Genomic DNA, 11,936 nt, shown 5'->3' with positions numbered 1-11,936 from the left:
GCTGGAGCTGCTACCATGTCTGCCAATTTCATAGCCATAGGGGGCAATATCCACAACCCTTTCATCCCTACCCTGCCTTCTTCAGTTGCAGCCCTACAATTCCAGTCCAAGCAAGGACTAACACTATGATACCTTCCTGCATTCAAGGAGCAGGGTCTGTTGCCTCCTTGTTTCATGCAGCCCTGCAGGCCTGCTTTCTTGCCTTTGCTATGCTCACCATGCCTGGTGGCTGAGGGGAGCACAGGCTGCCATAAAACCATGGCCAAAAGCCACAGGACATCAGCAGATTCACATGGTTTACAGTATTGTGCATCACAGGAACCCACCTCCCTCCTCCTCCAATCCTGTGTCCTCCCTGGGTGCAGCCCACCAGCTGGCACAGGGCAGGCAAGCACTGAGTAATTTGGCTGCTTAGGTCAGCTATCATTTGGTCATTTGATTTGGCCATTGCTCAGGTCAAGCATCTTCAAATGTGTTAGGTTGCAACATCGTCATACATCACCAGTCTCTATAGCAACAGGGCAATGAACTCACTGTTCCTCAGACAGCCAGTCCTCCACCCCCCTAGTTTTCTGGACTACTCCATCCCAAAGCCTTTATAAGTAGAGAGACTAACTGTGTTCTGCCTCAGACACCAGCTTCTGTCCATTGTTGAGCATCTTCAAAGCTGCAAAGACTATCCTACTACCATCTGGCATCATGAAAATCCTTTTCTTCCTTGTTGCTGCTCTCTTCTTCCTCTTCCAGGCTGCTCCAGGTAAGACTGAAAATAGATGAGATGGAGGGTAAAAGGGTGCATGTATAGAGAGCTCCATTAGAGCCTAGTGCTGAGGTTCGGAACACCTCTGTGTTCTTGGCTTCCATGACTTTCATATTAGAAGTCCCCTTCCCTAGTCACAGTCCTAATCTTTAAACTATTTAGCCAAGCACCTTGATAGTCTTCCTGATGGTTTCTTTCTAGCATCTTGCGTTCCAGTCATACGATGACATGACGGAAAAAGAGATGCTCCTGTGTATTGAACTTGGTGCCAGTGAATGCTATGGAGCAGCTGGTGAAGGGTCTGCAGGACAAGTCTTGTGAAGAGTGACTGAAGGAATGGGGGTTCTTTAGTCTGCAGAAGAGAAGGATTGGGGTGTGGGGGGGGAGCTGCTTATCTCTATAAATAGCTGAAAGGAAGTTGTAGTGTGGGGGGGATTGGTCTCTTTTCACAAGTAACAAGCAACAGGACAAGAGGAAACAGCCTCAAGTTGTGCCAGGGGAGGTTTGGATTGGATGTTAGGAACACTTTCTTCACTGAAACGGTTTGCAAGCATTGGAACAGGCTGCCCAGGGAAGTGGTGGATTCACCATCCCTGGCAGTATTTAACAGACGTATAGATGTGGCACTTAGGCACATGGTTTTAGTAGTGGGCTTGGCAGTGTTAGGTTAATGGTTGGACTTGATGATCATAAAGGTCTTTTCCAACATAAACAGTTCTACTACGCTATGATGATTCCACTGAGGCAATTCTTAGGCTGATACTTAAGACGCAACCCTGCAATTTGAGAGCTTTCTCTTCTCACATTCGCACTTGCGCTTCCTGACTGTGTATTCTAGATAAGTAGACATCCTATAGTTTTGGAAAAGTGTAGCTGTGACTGTGGGTCTTTGCCTGACCTCTGTACTGTTCATGTGCATTAACTGGGTTTAGAGCATATGCATCATTCTGGGATGTTTGGGAGAGTTCAGAGCAGGTTAAGCTATCTCCATCCTTGCTTTGGTTTGCAGTAGACACAAATTTGTATCTACTTTCCAGGACCAGTACATGTCTGTCTACTCAAAGAAGAAATGTAGAACCACTGAGGCCAAAAACAGTTGTAGGTGCTTTGGACAAAGCCTGTAATATGTGCTTCTTGATTGCTTTCTTGGATTTTTCCTATTGTATGCGTCACAAAAAGTATTTTCTATTTCAAAACAGTCTGTCACCTCTAAGATGGCTGCAAAGCAGGTGCAACTCCAGTAGTCTCTGGAAAAGGGCCACAAGTTGTTTTATATCTCTTCATGAAGATTTACACACAGAAAACACCCACAGCAATACAGGGATTTTTAATTTGAGACAAGGGAAACCAAGGTCTAATGATGTCTTTAAAATCAGCTCAGTGAAATCAACAACACATAATCCTTGAATAGTGCGTGATTAAGAGAAAAGGCTTGAAAACCACTAGGTCAAATTGGTTGAAATGTGGTAAGTCTAATTTAGAATAAAGTTCACATGCCTTTCGAATGAAGGATAGAGTCCAGTTTGTTGACAGGTATGGATTTTTCTAGGCACAGAAAGTACTGGGTGAGATTATCAGGTTTGTGCTTAGCAAGAAGTTGGGGCAGATGATAAAGGCTTCTTCTGCCTTTTCAGTGAACAGATGTACACAGCTCCAACTGATATGAGAATTTCATTTAAATTATACAAAAATAACACAATTTGAATCTCAAGCTGGACATCCAGTGAGAACAAGTAATGTTTAGTCTGGAAATACTCGAACCCGAATTTGGGGCCAGCTTCTCAGCTGGAGTAAACTTGGGCAGATCCCCTGATGAGGATGGAGCTGCAGCTTTTACCACCATCTGAGCATTTGGCCCTTCAGTGAGAACACACCAGCATGATAAAAACAGCATAGCATCTCGCTAAATCTAGTAACAACAGCCACAGACGTTATTTAATGGTGCGTTTTTAAGTGTATTTAAATATTTTAGTTGAGCAAATGTTAGTCCCATTGTTTCAGCTGTGATTAAGATTTATCTTTTCTGAAGTTTTATGCCATCTGTGTTAGCCATGCCACATTTTACATGGTAATACATTGCACAGGTCTCCTCTGAGCATGCCACTCACAACGCTCATTTCTTCCTCTGAGGAAGATATTCAAAGTAGGAGATAAAGATTATGAGTCATAAATATGCTTTACATTTGTTGAAACTTGAACTGAAAGTTTGCAGAAACTCAGTTTAGGACATTTGCATTTGAATATCATCACTTCTGTTTCTGAAGGTAATGTGAGATTCATGTTAAACATGCATTTTTCTGTGCTTCCTGTGGGTTTTTCATATAACCTAGCATTTCTGTGTGTAACTGGGATAACAAGCACATGTGTCCAGGAGGGATGCTAATGAGAGCAGACAGTAATCTTTGGGTCAGTATTAATCAGGCAAACTGTCTCTTTTGATTGAGAATTTCAATGGACTTTCCCTCTTAATGGAGAGATTCTAGCATTACAGCTTGCTCTTCTGGTTAGTTTGCATTTCATGTGGATGTAAAGACCTTAAGAAGGAGTGATTAGGTTACCCCAATAACAAATCAGGCACTGCGGCAGGAAACCACATACCATGCCAGGTAAATCTGACGCTGCAACTCTTCAGTCCTCTACCTTGACAAATGAACATGAATTTTCCCTTGGGGTTCTTTTGGCAGCTTACAGCCAGGTAGATGCTGACACTGTAGCATGCCGGCAAAACCGGGGCTCCTGCTCGTTTGTTGAATGCTCTCCTCCTATGGTTAACATTGGGACCTGCCGCAGTGGGAAGCTGAAATGCTGCAAATGGTAAGACTAATTCCTCCAGAGAAATGCTGCTGAACCAGGAGCAGACAGGCTTACTGGGCTTTTACCCTTTGGCATGAAAGAGGCCACCTTCTTCAGCCACCTACACTCTCCAAATAAACCTCATAAAGTGCTGGGGTTTGTGCCTGGTAACAAAAAGGCAGAAAATAAAGCAGGCCTATGGCCTTTGAATCTCCTCATCACTAGTAGCATCTAATATTGATAAGAACATATCACTAATAACTTCTTCTACCATGAGTCTGGCACCAATGCTCTGGTAGCAGCTCTGCCTCTACTATTCAGGGTGTACACAACTGACTTGAGACAGCACTGAGGAGTCCCCTTCAACTCACACAAGCAGCAGCATGGAGCTTCACACTACAGAAATGAAGCTTAACAGCACAGGATAACCATTAAGCAAATGAGGACTCACAGCAGCCATGCAGTTCTCCATCGGCATTACTTGGTGCGAAATGCCATAAGACATTTCCACCCTATAGGTGGAAACCCTCTGTCATATTTTCATCGGTACAAGCAAGAAAGCATCTGCATTTATAGGAGATATACCATGCAGAGTGATGCTGTAATATGCCATGGTCCAGCTCTGGAGTTGGTGCCATTTCATACTTCTGTTTTGGTTTAGTTATTTGCATTTCTGTTTAATCTAATTGGGTTTCTTTGCAGGACACCCAGTTCATAGAGATGACACCTCATTGACCACATAGACATCTGGGCATCCAAGACGTCTCTCTTCCTTTGATACCAGTGGATCCCAGTCTCAGTGCAATCCTGGGGAGCCTTTTGCACAAAGAAGAAGACCCTTATGAGCTAAAGAAGGTGTGAGGAGGTTTTGTACCCCGATAAAGAGATTTGCAACTTGAGTTCTAATAAAAGCAAAATCACTGTGAAACCACATTTCTGGTATTTGCTCATGTATGCCAGGATAGCTTTTGCTGTTTTTGTTGTCTATAAAAATCAACCTGTAAATGGAATTTATTTAACTAAATGGAGTTAATTTAAGTGTGTGTGTCACTAAGCCCTGTTAAATCATCCTGCAGAGTGTCTGTGTTGCAGTGTTTTGTGCGAGAACATATATATTAATAAATCAAAAAGCACTAGAGCGCATTTCCTCTGTCATCCCATCCGAGGGCACCAGGCTGGGGGTTGGGAAGCAGACTCAGTCCTCTGCTCCTCTCCAGGGCTGCATCTGCCAGCCCAACCTGAATCATGGAGTCACAGAATGTTTAAGGCTGGAAGGGATCTCAGAGATCATCCAGTTCCAACCCCCTGCCACAGGCAGGGACACCTTCCACTAGACCAGGTTGCTCCAAGCCCCTGTGTCCAACCTGGCCTTGAACACTGCCAGGGATGGGGCAGCCACAGCTTCTATGGGCACCCTGTGCCAGGGCCTCACCAGTCTCACAGGGAAGAACTTCTGCCTAAGAGCTCATCTAAATCTCCCCTCTGTCAGGTTAAAGCCATTCCCCCTTGTCCTGTCCCTACAGGCCCTTGTCAAAACCCCCTCTCCAGTCTTCTTGTCATCCCCTTTAGGCACTGGAAGCTGCTCTAAGGTCTCCCTGGAGCCTTCCCTTCTCCAGGCTGAACAAGCCCAGCTCTCTCAGCCTGTCTCCAGAGCAGAGGTGCTCCAGCCCTTCGATCATCTTCATGACCTCTGCTGGACTCCCTCCAACAGCTCCACATTCTACTTATGCTGGGGCCCCGATGCTGGATGCGGGACTGCGGGGGGGGTGTGGGGGCCTCATCAAAGCAGAGATGAATCCCCTCCCTCGACCTGCTGGTCACACTACTTGTGATGCTCTCAATAATGAAGCGCTGGGAATGGCAACACAGACAAACCGCGGGGTGGCAGAAGACCAACTCCTTTAGGTCTTGGAATCACCTCCCCACATTCACAATGTTCTTCTCATGCTGCCTCTATTTAGTCCAGGCCAGCACCATGCTAACGGACTTTTACTTCTCTGGGTCCTAAACTATTACTAAGTTATTTGGTTACTAAACTAAACGCTATTTATCACTCCACCATGCTGTTCGGAGGCAGTGGATTGTGTCCAGCTCCCTGGAGTCTTGGTGCCTCCTGTTACAAGGTACAGACAGGCACATCCCCTGCTTCCTTTCCCCATCCCAAAGTGCTAATGCAAAAGCCAAATGGATCTGAGACAAGGAATGACTCAAAGTACCCACACTCTCCATACCGCAAACTGCAACAGGCACTGAACATGCTCAGCTTGTCCCAGCTTTCTACTAGCCTAACCACAGCAGGTTTGGAGAAGTTATTCTTAACTGTTACTGGTCAACCAGATAGTGAATATGACCAGGCCATATTCCTGCACATACATGGGTTTGGTTTCTTCTCCTTTGCTTGGATAAGTTTATCACAAGGGACATCTCACACTGACCCGGGTGAGATGAGAGGCAGATCCTCCAGCAATGACACACACCAAGACAAATCCTCACAGGTATAAGGATCAAACAAAAGTCTTCTGAAGCAAGTTTACTAAGGTTTATTGAGATATACAGACCATGACATACTAACATTGCAGCTGAGTGTTCAATGTCTCCTGCAGACTTTGTCTTCTAGCGTTATTTGCATTATTGCTAACTTTAAAAGGAAATAATAAGTATCTGTTCTGAGGGCCAAAGGAAGACCCTACTGTGCATCCCTTCATGAGAACAGACTTCTGCATGTTGGTGATCTGCCCTCAGGGGTAGGTGTTGGTGGCCAAAATACAGTTTCAAGAGAAAAACATTTTAGACAAATAAGAAATATTGTTGTTTTTTTTCTCCTGGGTGGTTCAAGAATTGCTTTGATTTCTTCATGTCTGTTTGTGGAGCAGTTTGTTTTCTTTCTGCTGTTGCTTATCTTTTGGTGTGTGCATGTGTGTGCTAAATGCACATTTTCAGCTTAAAATTCCAGGTTTCCTGATGGGATGATGCATCCCAAGCTGCCAGAAACTCTGCTTGGCCCATCTGAGATGCCAACAGTCGCTAATCATACTGCAAAAGAGGAAAGAAACTTTCAGGTTTTGTACTTATAACCAGAACAAGGTTTGAATAAAAAGCAGAGGAATTGAATGAGCACCAAGAGCTGATAGTACTGGATAACATGGTAGTGCTTACTAGGATACTCACACTCCTGCTGCTGCATTTTGATCATAAAATACCTTACTATTTAAATTAATAATGAGTTTCCCAGTGTCTGTACTTGAAGCTTCCTACTCATCTCAAAATCTCTTGTATGGAGGGGAATTTCTTCTGGGAATTTCTTCTGGTTCTTCCCCCTTTATGGAGGGGAAATTCTTCTGGGGAATTTCTTCTGGTCTTTGTTTTTAACAACTCTGCTATTCATATTGAACACACTTTGTCTTTAACAACTTTGCTATTCATATTGAATGAAGTTAAATAAGAGACTCCATGTTATAGCCAAAAGATACAGAAAATGAAATATTAGAATCAGTGGAGAGAGAGTGTAAATTTTCATGGATGTTTGTTTCTGCAGTTTCATACTGGAGTAAAGATACAGTCTGAAATTTAGAATTCCAGTAGGGAATTCAAGAAAAAAAAAATATACAATTTAATGTTTTGGTTTTGTATAGAGAGGGTAAAATTACAGAACAGGAGAAAACATCCAGCAGAACAGCATGATAGCTTGCTCTTCTGACTGTGAGACCTGGCAGACTTTACAGTGTGGAACATGCAGGTGAACCTGGCCTAAACATCCCAGGTCTGCACATTTAGAGACATGTCCTTTAAAGCCAGTATCATTCATCATGAGTAGTTTGAACCAGCTAATGAGAACAGCAGAAAAAAGGAGTTTATTTCTAGATAATTACCTCTCTGCTAAAGAGATTTGACTGTGATCTTTCCCATGAGGTACTTGAGTACATTATTTATGGTACAGAGGCAACTAGTGAGGAAATCCTGAGGAAATCCTATATCTGAGTGTACAGGGTCTCTGCTGCCTTGTTGGCTTGCACTAGAAGAGTTTTGCGTCTAAAGGGCAGTCCGAATGTGTGAAAGGGAGTAATAAACCCATTCTCCCAAGAAATACCTGATATTCACCAAATCCATAACTCACCACAGCCCTACAGCAAGGGACCCCTTGCTGGCAACGTCCAAAAGGCCTCATGTTGGGTAGGGGACAGAGGTCGGTGGAACAGGTACCCCCAGCCTGCTTGCATTGCACATCATTATTAGGTGCTCGCATGAAACCTGCACAAAAACCCCAGAACAGAGTCTTGATTTTCCTTCCCAAAGAAGACTAAAAACAAGTTATGACAGCAATATTTTAGTCTACTTGCAGGCTTGCCACATCTGTATCATTAAATTTCCTTATTTTACAAAGCAGGAGGGCTCAGGGGATCCAATGGACCCAAGTGGCGTCTGTCCCTTGCTAAAGTATGGACCAGCACCTGTTGGCCTTGGGCAAAAGGGACTAAAACACATTTTATTTCTATTTTAGGTACTCTATACTTCATGTGTGCTTCCTCCTCCATTTCCTTTGGTCTTATGCAACTCTTACCTAAAGTGCCTTGGAGCATTAAGAGGAAAATAGCAAAGAAAAGGTAAAGGATCTTCATGTCTGAATTCAGTGCCACCAAATACAACAGCTACTGAAAAAGAGAACAGAAAACCAGAAGGAGGTCATGCATTTAACCTGCACTTGTCATTACCCAGTACAAACACTATTTATTACATATAAGCTGCTATTTGATAATAAAAAAATGTGATTTGTGCAAGAGTAAATGTTCTAGAATAAATCTATTGAAAAATTACTTTTTGAGAAAAGATATATATGAAAGCACATTGCATAAGAACAAGAAAATATATTTATGTCTATAAAATTTAAAAGAATTAGATTAATAATTTGTTTCCATTGACTTTAGAGATGACCTACACCACCTCCAGCAAAGACTCTTATATTTGAATCGCATACACCCTGTTATAACTTCTTCAAAAAGTAAGAAATTTAACTAATTTCCTCAAAACTTTATCCAAGTCTTATAAGTGAGTTTTTCTTAGATACCTTTTACAACTTATAAGCAACCCTGCTACATGCACAAAATCATCAGAACTTCCATTTAGCATTTTCCCCACTTTTATATGAGCAACATTACTATACCTGGCTGGGATGGAGTTAACTTCAATAGATAGAATAGTGCATTGCTTCCGTCTTTTAGTAACTAAGTTGTCTATTTTATTTAATTATAGCATATTTTGTTTCAGATATCTGTAGACAATGACTTAAGCCATTCCAATTTCTCTGGGTCATAAACGCTCAGAAATTTTCATTATTCAAACAATAGTAAATTTTGTAGCTTGCAAGCCATTAGTAAGTCCTTAAAAATGTCTTTACAGAAAAAGCTAAGGAGTTATCTATCTCTTCTCTCCGTAACACCTCTATAATGCGTAGGTATGAAAGCCTCAAAGTATTTTTCCACCACCATTTCTTGCTGCAGTTTCCAATTAACTTCTGAAAACAATGAAGACTACTATAATCATTCAGAATCACCATTATTGACTATAATAATCAGCATTACTGAAATATCATACATTATACATTTCAGTTATTAAGATTTAAATAAGCTGCAAAATCATACATCTTGGAATGATCAATTCCTCTTTAGAGGATTGAAGAGTATTAGCAAGAAGAGATGTATTTTTCTCCTTATCAGTTGAAACTGATGGGGAAACTACACCTTCAGCGCACCTAGAGGACTTCAGGAAAGGGAGCACAGTGATCAGTCTGTCTTACCTGGTTCCTTTTAAGGGATAGCTTCACAGAGTGATTCTTGCCCTAAAACAGCTGTCTTCATATACTCCTGTTGATGACACAGCTGCCACAACCAGCAGGCCAAGGGCTCAGGCTTCCCACATCAATTCCCAGCAGCTGAAATGTGAATTCCCAGCAGCCGCTGAGGAATGCTGACCACTCATGAACTCCCTCCCCTTTCTCTGGTGCATGAGTTTGCTCTTCCGTAAAGCACCTTGCACCACCTCAGTTTGTGTACAACATATTGATCCATCAGGGCTGTGGAAAAAGCAGCCTAGGACATGTACTGAGAGCTCCTGGTTTGGATCCAGGGAGAACCTGTTCCACAGGGCTGTCCCATGGCCAGTGCTTGGTGTTGACAGCAGAAAGGTCCTCTCTGAAGCCTGGAGACACTTACCAAGGCTACATTAAGGAATCTCAGGTTTTGCACAATTTAATTACTTTAATTAACTAATTTAATTAATTAGTTTCTCCGAAGAGCCAACCAAAGAGCATCTGCTGCCCAGCTCATCTGCCTCTCAGATGAAGGTAATGAAGAGCTAATAGTGAAATTGCTCTCCAACAGCCTTCTTCAGTCAAGGCTACTGAAATTATTCCGACAACAAGGTTCTATTTCTAAGTAAGATTTTCTTCTTAATTATACAGATTTCTTCTCATTCTGAGAGCTGATTCTGTGAATTATTATGGATTATGTTTTCTGACAGGCCAGCTTTAAAGCCCTTAGTGTTTTGAAACCTGCTGTAGACTCATGCAATGGACAAGAAGCAAGTCTTTGCTCTGAAAATGATATTGAACCTAACAGGTAATAGAGGTAGGTCCAGGGAGGAGGAATGTGGGATTTACATTGCCTCAGCAGCTGGAGACAGCCAACCATGAGCGTCTGGGGAAGTGGGACATATATTCTTCTTTTAGAAACCATCAGTCTCTGTGTCACAGGTGCCCAAAATCCTGTTTACTTAAGCCCGAGTGATATGTTAGGAAAACTACAAATACGTGCTTTAACTGCCCAGAAACAGATAGCTATTTTAAAACCCATTCCTGTATAATTTAATTGATGGAACATGTATATGTGCTTTATAGCCTTTGTCACTATTGTTCGGGTTTTTGTTTTGTTTTCTTAAAAAAATAATTACTTAATCAAATTATGAAATGCAAAGAAGCAGAAATAAACTCTGTGAGTGCTAAATCCATAAACGTGTTCCTAGAGGCACAGAGCTCTGACCTGAGCTTTTGGGGTCTGACAATCTGTCACCTCCTGAAAAGGAGCTCAAAATAGAATAAAAGACTCTTTTCCTCCTGTTTCCCACTTTGTGCCTGTGCTTCCTGCCCAAAGTGGTGCAAATTAGATCAATGATCAAATATGAATCAGGACCACGATAAGATCTTCAACTCATTAATTATGTCTGTTTTATACTTGATGGTAAATGTTACATTTCTTCAACATGGTAATTAAATTATCTGTTATTTTAATTACACCACATTGTTATTAACTCTAACTAGTATATTGGCCACTCAAGCTTACAGAAGTGACACATTTCTCTAACCTTTTTCTTGGCAGTTAAACTTGTGTAATAAAAGAATGAATATTTTATATCAATTAATATTGTATACTGAAAGCATTATGACAGCTGAATGTCTTAGTTTCTTTTCTCTGCTGTACTGCAGAGGATACTGAGTGGAGCCCTAAAAATCATGTTCTTCTTTTATACAGAGAATATATGCATGCACAGATATATATGCATATATCTATTTGTATGCCTGTGTATATGGATGTAGATATTCACAACGTATAAATATTCTAAGAGAAATAAAGACTCAATTTTCTGAGCTGCTTTATATCTTATCTTAGCTGAAGTACATAATAATGGAAGATAACAATTTGGATATTGTAGTCTGAAATTTACCCAGGAATAGTCAGGATATTAATGTAAGTAATTTGAAGTTGCACGTATTCTATGATGATGGCATTTCTTACTCTCCCATTTCTCTACAGTCCCCCTAGCAAATCCACACTAACATTTACATATGTATAACATTTATATATAAAATGTTAACATGAACATGTGGAAGGACTTTTCTAACTGCCAGCTGGCTTTTTGTCACCTAGCATGACACAGACTCCTGTCATCTGAATATCCAGCTCTCAGTTCCTTTGCTCATACACAGACAAGTGCTGCCTAAGGTGTTCCTGTGCCCCACCACACATCCCTGTTTCCCACATGCTGGCTGTTCCAACAAGGCTTGGTTTCCTCTCTCCTGGCCCTTGTCTATCAGCCCCAGCTGGGCATCTCAAACAGTCCAGAACACTGCAAATTGTTCCAGATGCTGGTGTGGAGGCAACTGGATTAAACCCTGTGTGTCTATGTATTGCCTCCATCATGCCACAGGTTACCTCTGACGATGGGATGTCCTCAGGCAACTTGAGAATCCGTAAGGATCCTTCACTTTCTCCTTGCCATCCCCTTCCTCCAGTGTCCTCTGTGTAAATGACAGGAAGGGATGACAGACCTTTGGTAAAATTGCCCAACGCTTGTCCTCACATAGGTCCACAATTTGCATGAAATCCAGCCAGGG

The 11,936-nt window shown here is 42.0% G+C and overlaps 2 protein-coding genes across 3 annotated transcripts; one reads left to right on the top strand and one right to left on the bottom strand.

Annotated features, from left to right (window-relative positions):
* Nucleotides 1-596: 596 nt before the first annotated feature.
* On the top strand, nucleotides 597-4,691 carry LOC133273090 (gallinacin-9-like). 2 transcript variants are annotated; one of them, XM_061461038.1, is made up of 3 exons: nucleotides 597-757; nucleotides 3,445-3,574; nucleotides 4,256-4,691. In XM_061461038.1, exons 1-3 carry the CDS (start codon nucleotides 700-702, stop codon nucleotides 4,269-4,271), a joined length of 204 nt encoding a protein of 67 aa, XP_061317022.1. In that variant the 5' UTR covers nucleotides 597-699; the 3' UTR covers nucleotides 4,272-4,691. The 2 variants fall into 2 exon arrangements, with proteins under 2 accessions (XP_061317022.1, XP_061317023.1); XM_061461039.1 differs by lacking the exon at nucleotides 4,256-4,691 and having other exon boundaries at nucleotides 3,445-3,578.
* A 1,386-nt stretch (nucleotides 4,692-6,077) lies between these two features.
* LOC133273086 (gallinacin-8-like) lies at nucleotides 6,078-11,936 on the bottom strand. Its single transcript, XM_061461029.1, has 4 exons — nucleotides 11,871-11,936; nucleotides 8,112-8,199; nucleotides 7,668-7,801; nucleotides 6,078-6,586 (listed from the first exon to the last, which is right to left on the bottom strand). The coding sequence occupies exons 1-4, from the start codon at nucleotides 11,919-11,921 to the stop codon at nucleotides 6,578-6,580; spliced, it is 282 nt and encodes a 93-aa protein (XP_061317013.1). The 5' UTR covers nucleotides 11,922-11,936; the 3' UTR covers nucleotides 6,078-6,577.

The sequence above is a fragment of the Pezoporus flaviventris genome, unplaced genomic scaffold, assembly GCF_033815535.1.
Source record: "Pezoporus flaviventris isolate CSIRO_AGI_PZ_B2104156 unplaced genomic scaffold, CSIRO_AGI_Pfla_v1 ptg000031l, whole genome shotgun sequence".
NCBI lineage: Eukaryota > Metazoa > Chordata > Aves > Psittaciformes > Psittacidae > Pezoporus > Pezoporus flaviventris.
Note: the sequence above shows the minus strand (reverse complement) of the source record. Positions and strands in the feature narration are given on the sequence as shown.

Excerpts from the sequence above, each read along its gene's own strand:
- LOC133273090 (XM_061461038.1), top strand. The coding sequence starts at position 700 with ATGAAAATCCTTTTCTTCCTTGTTGCTGCTCTCTTCTTCCTCTTCCAG. Across the intron at positions 758-3,444 it reads CCTCTTCCAGGCTGCTCCAG|CTTACAGCCAGGTAGATGCT; the intron begins GTAAGACTGAAA and ends TTCTTTTGGCAG.
- LOC133273086 (XM_061461029.1), bottom strand. The coding sequence starts at position 11,921 with ATGCAAATTGTGGACCTATGTGAGGACAAGCGTTGGGCAATTTTACCA. Across the intron at positions 8,200-11,870 it reads GTTGGGCAATTTTACCAAAG|CTGTTGTATTTGGTGGCACT; the intron begins GTCTGTCATCCC and ends CTTTTTCAGTAG. Across the intron at positions 7,802-8,111 it reads AATGCTCCAAGGCACTTTAG|GTTTCATGCGAGCACCTAAT; the intron begins GTAAGAGTTGCA and ends GTTTTTGTGCAG.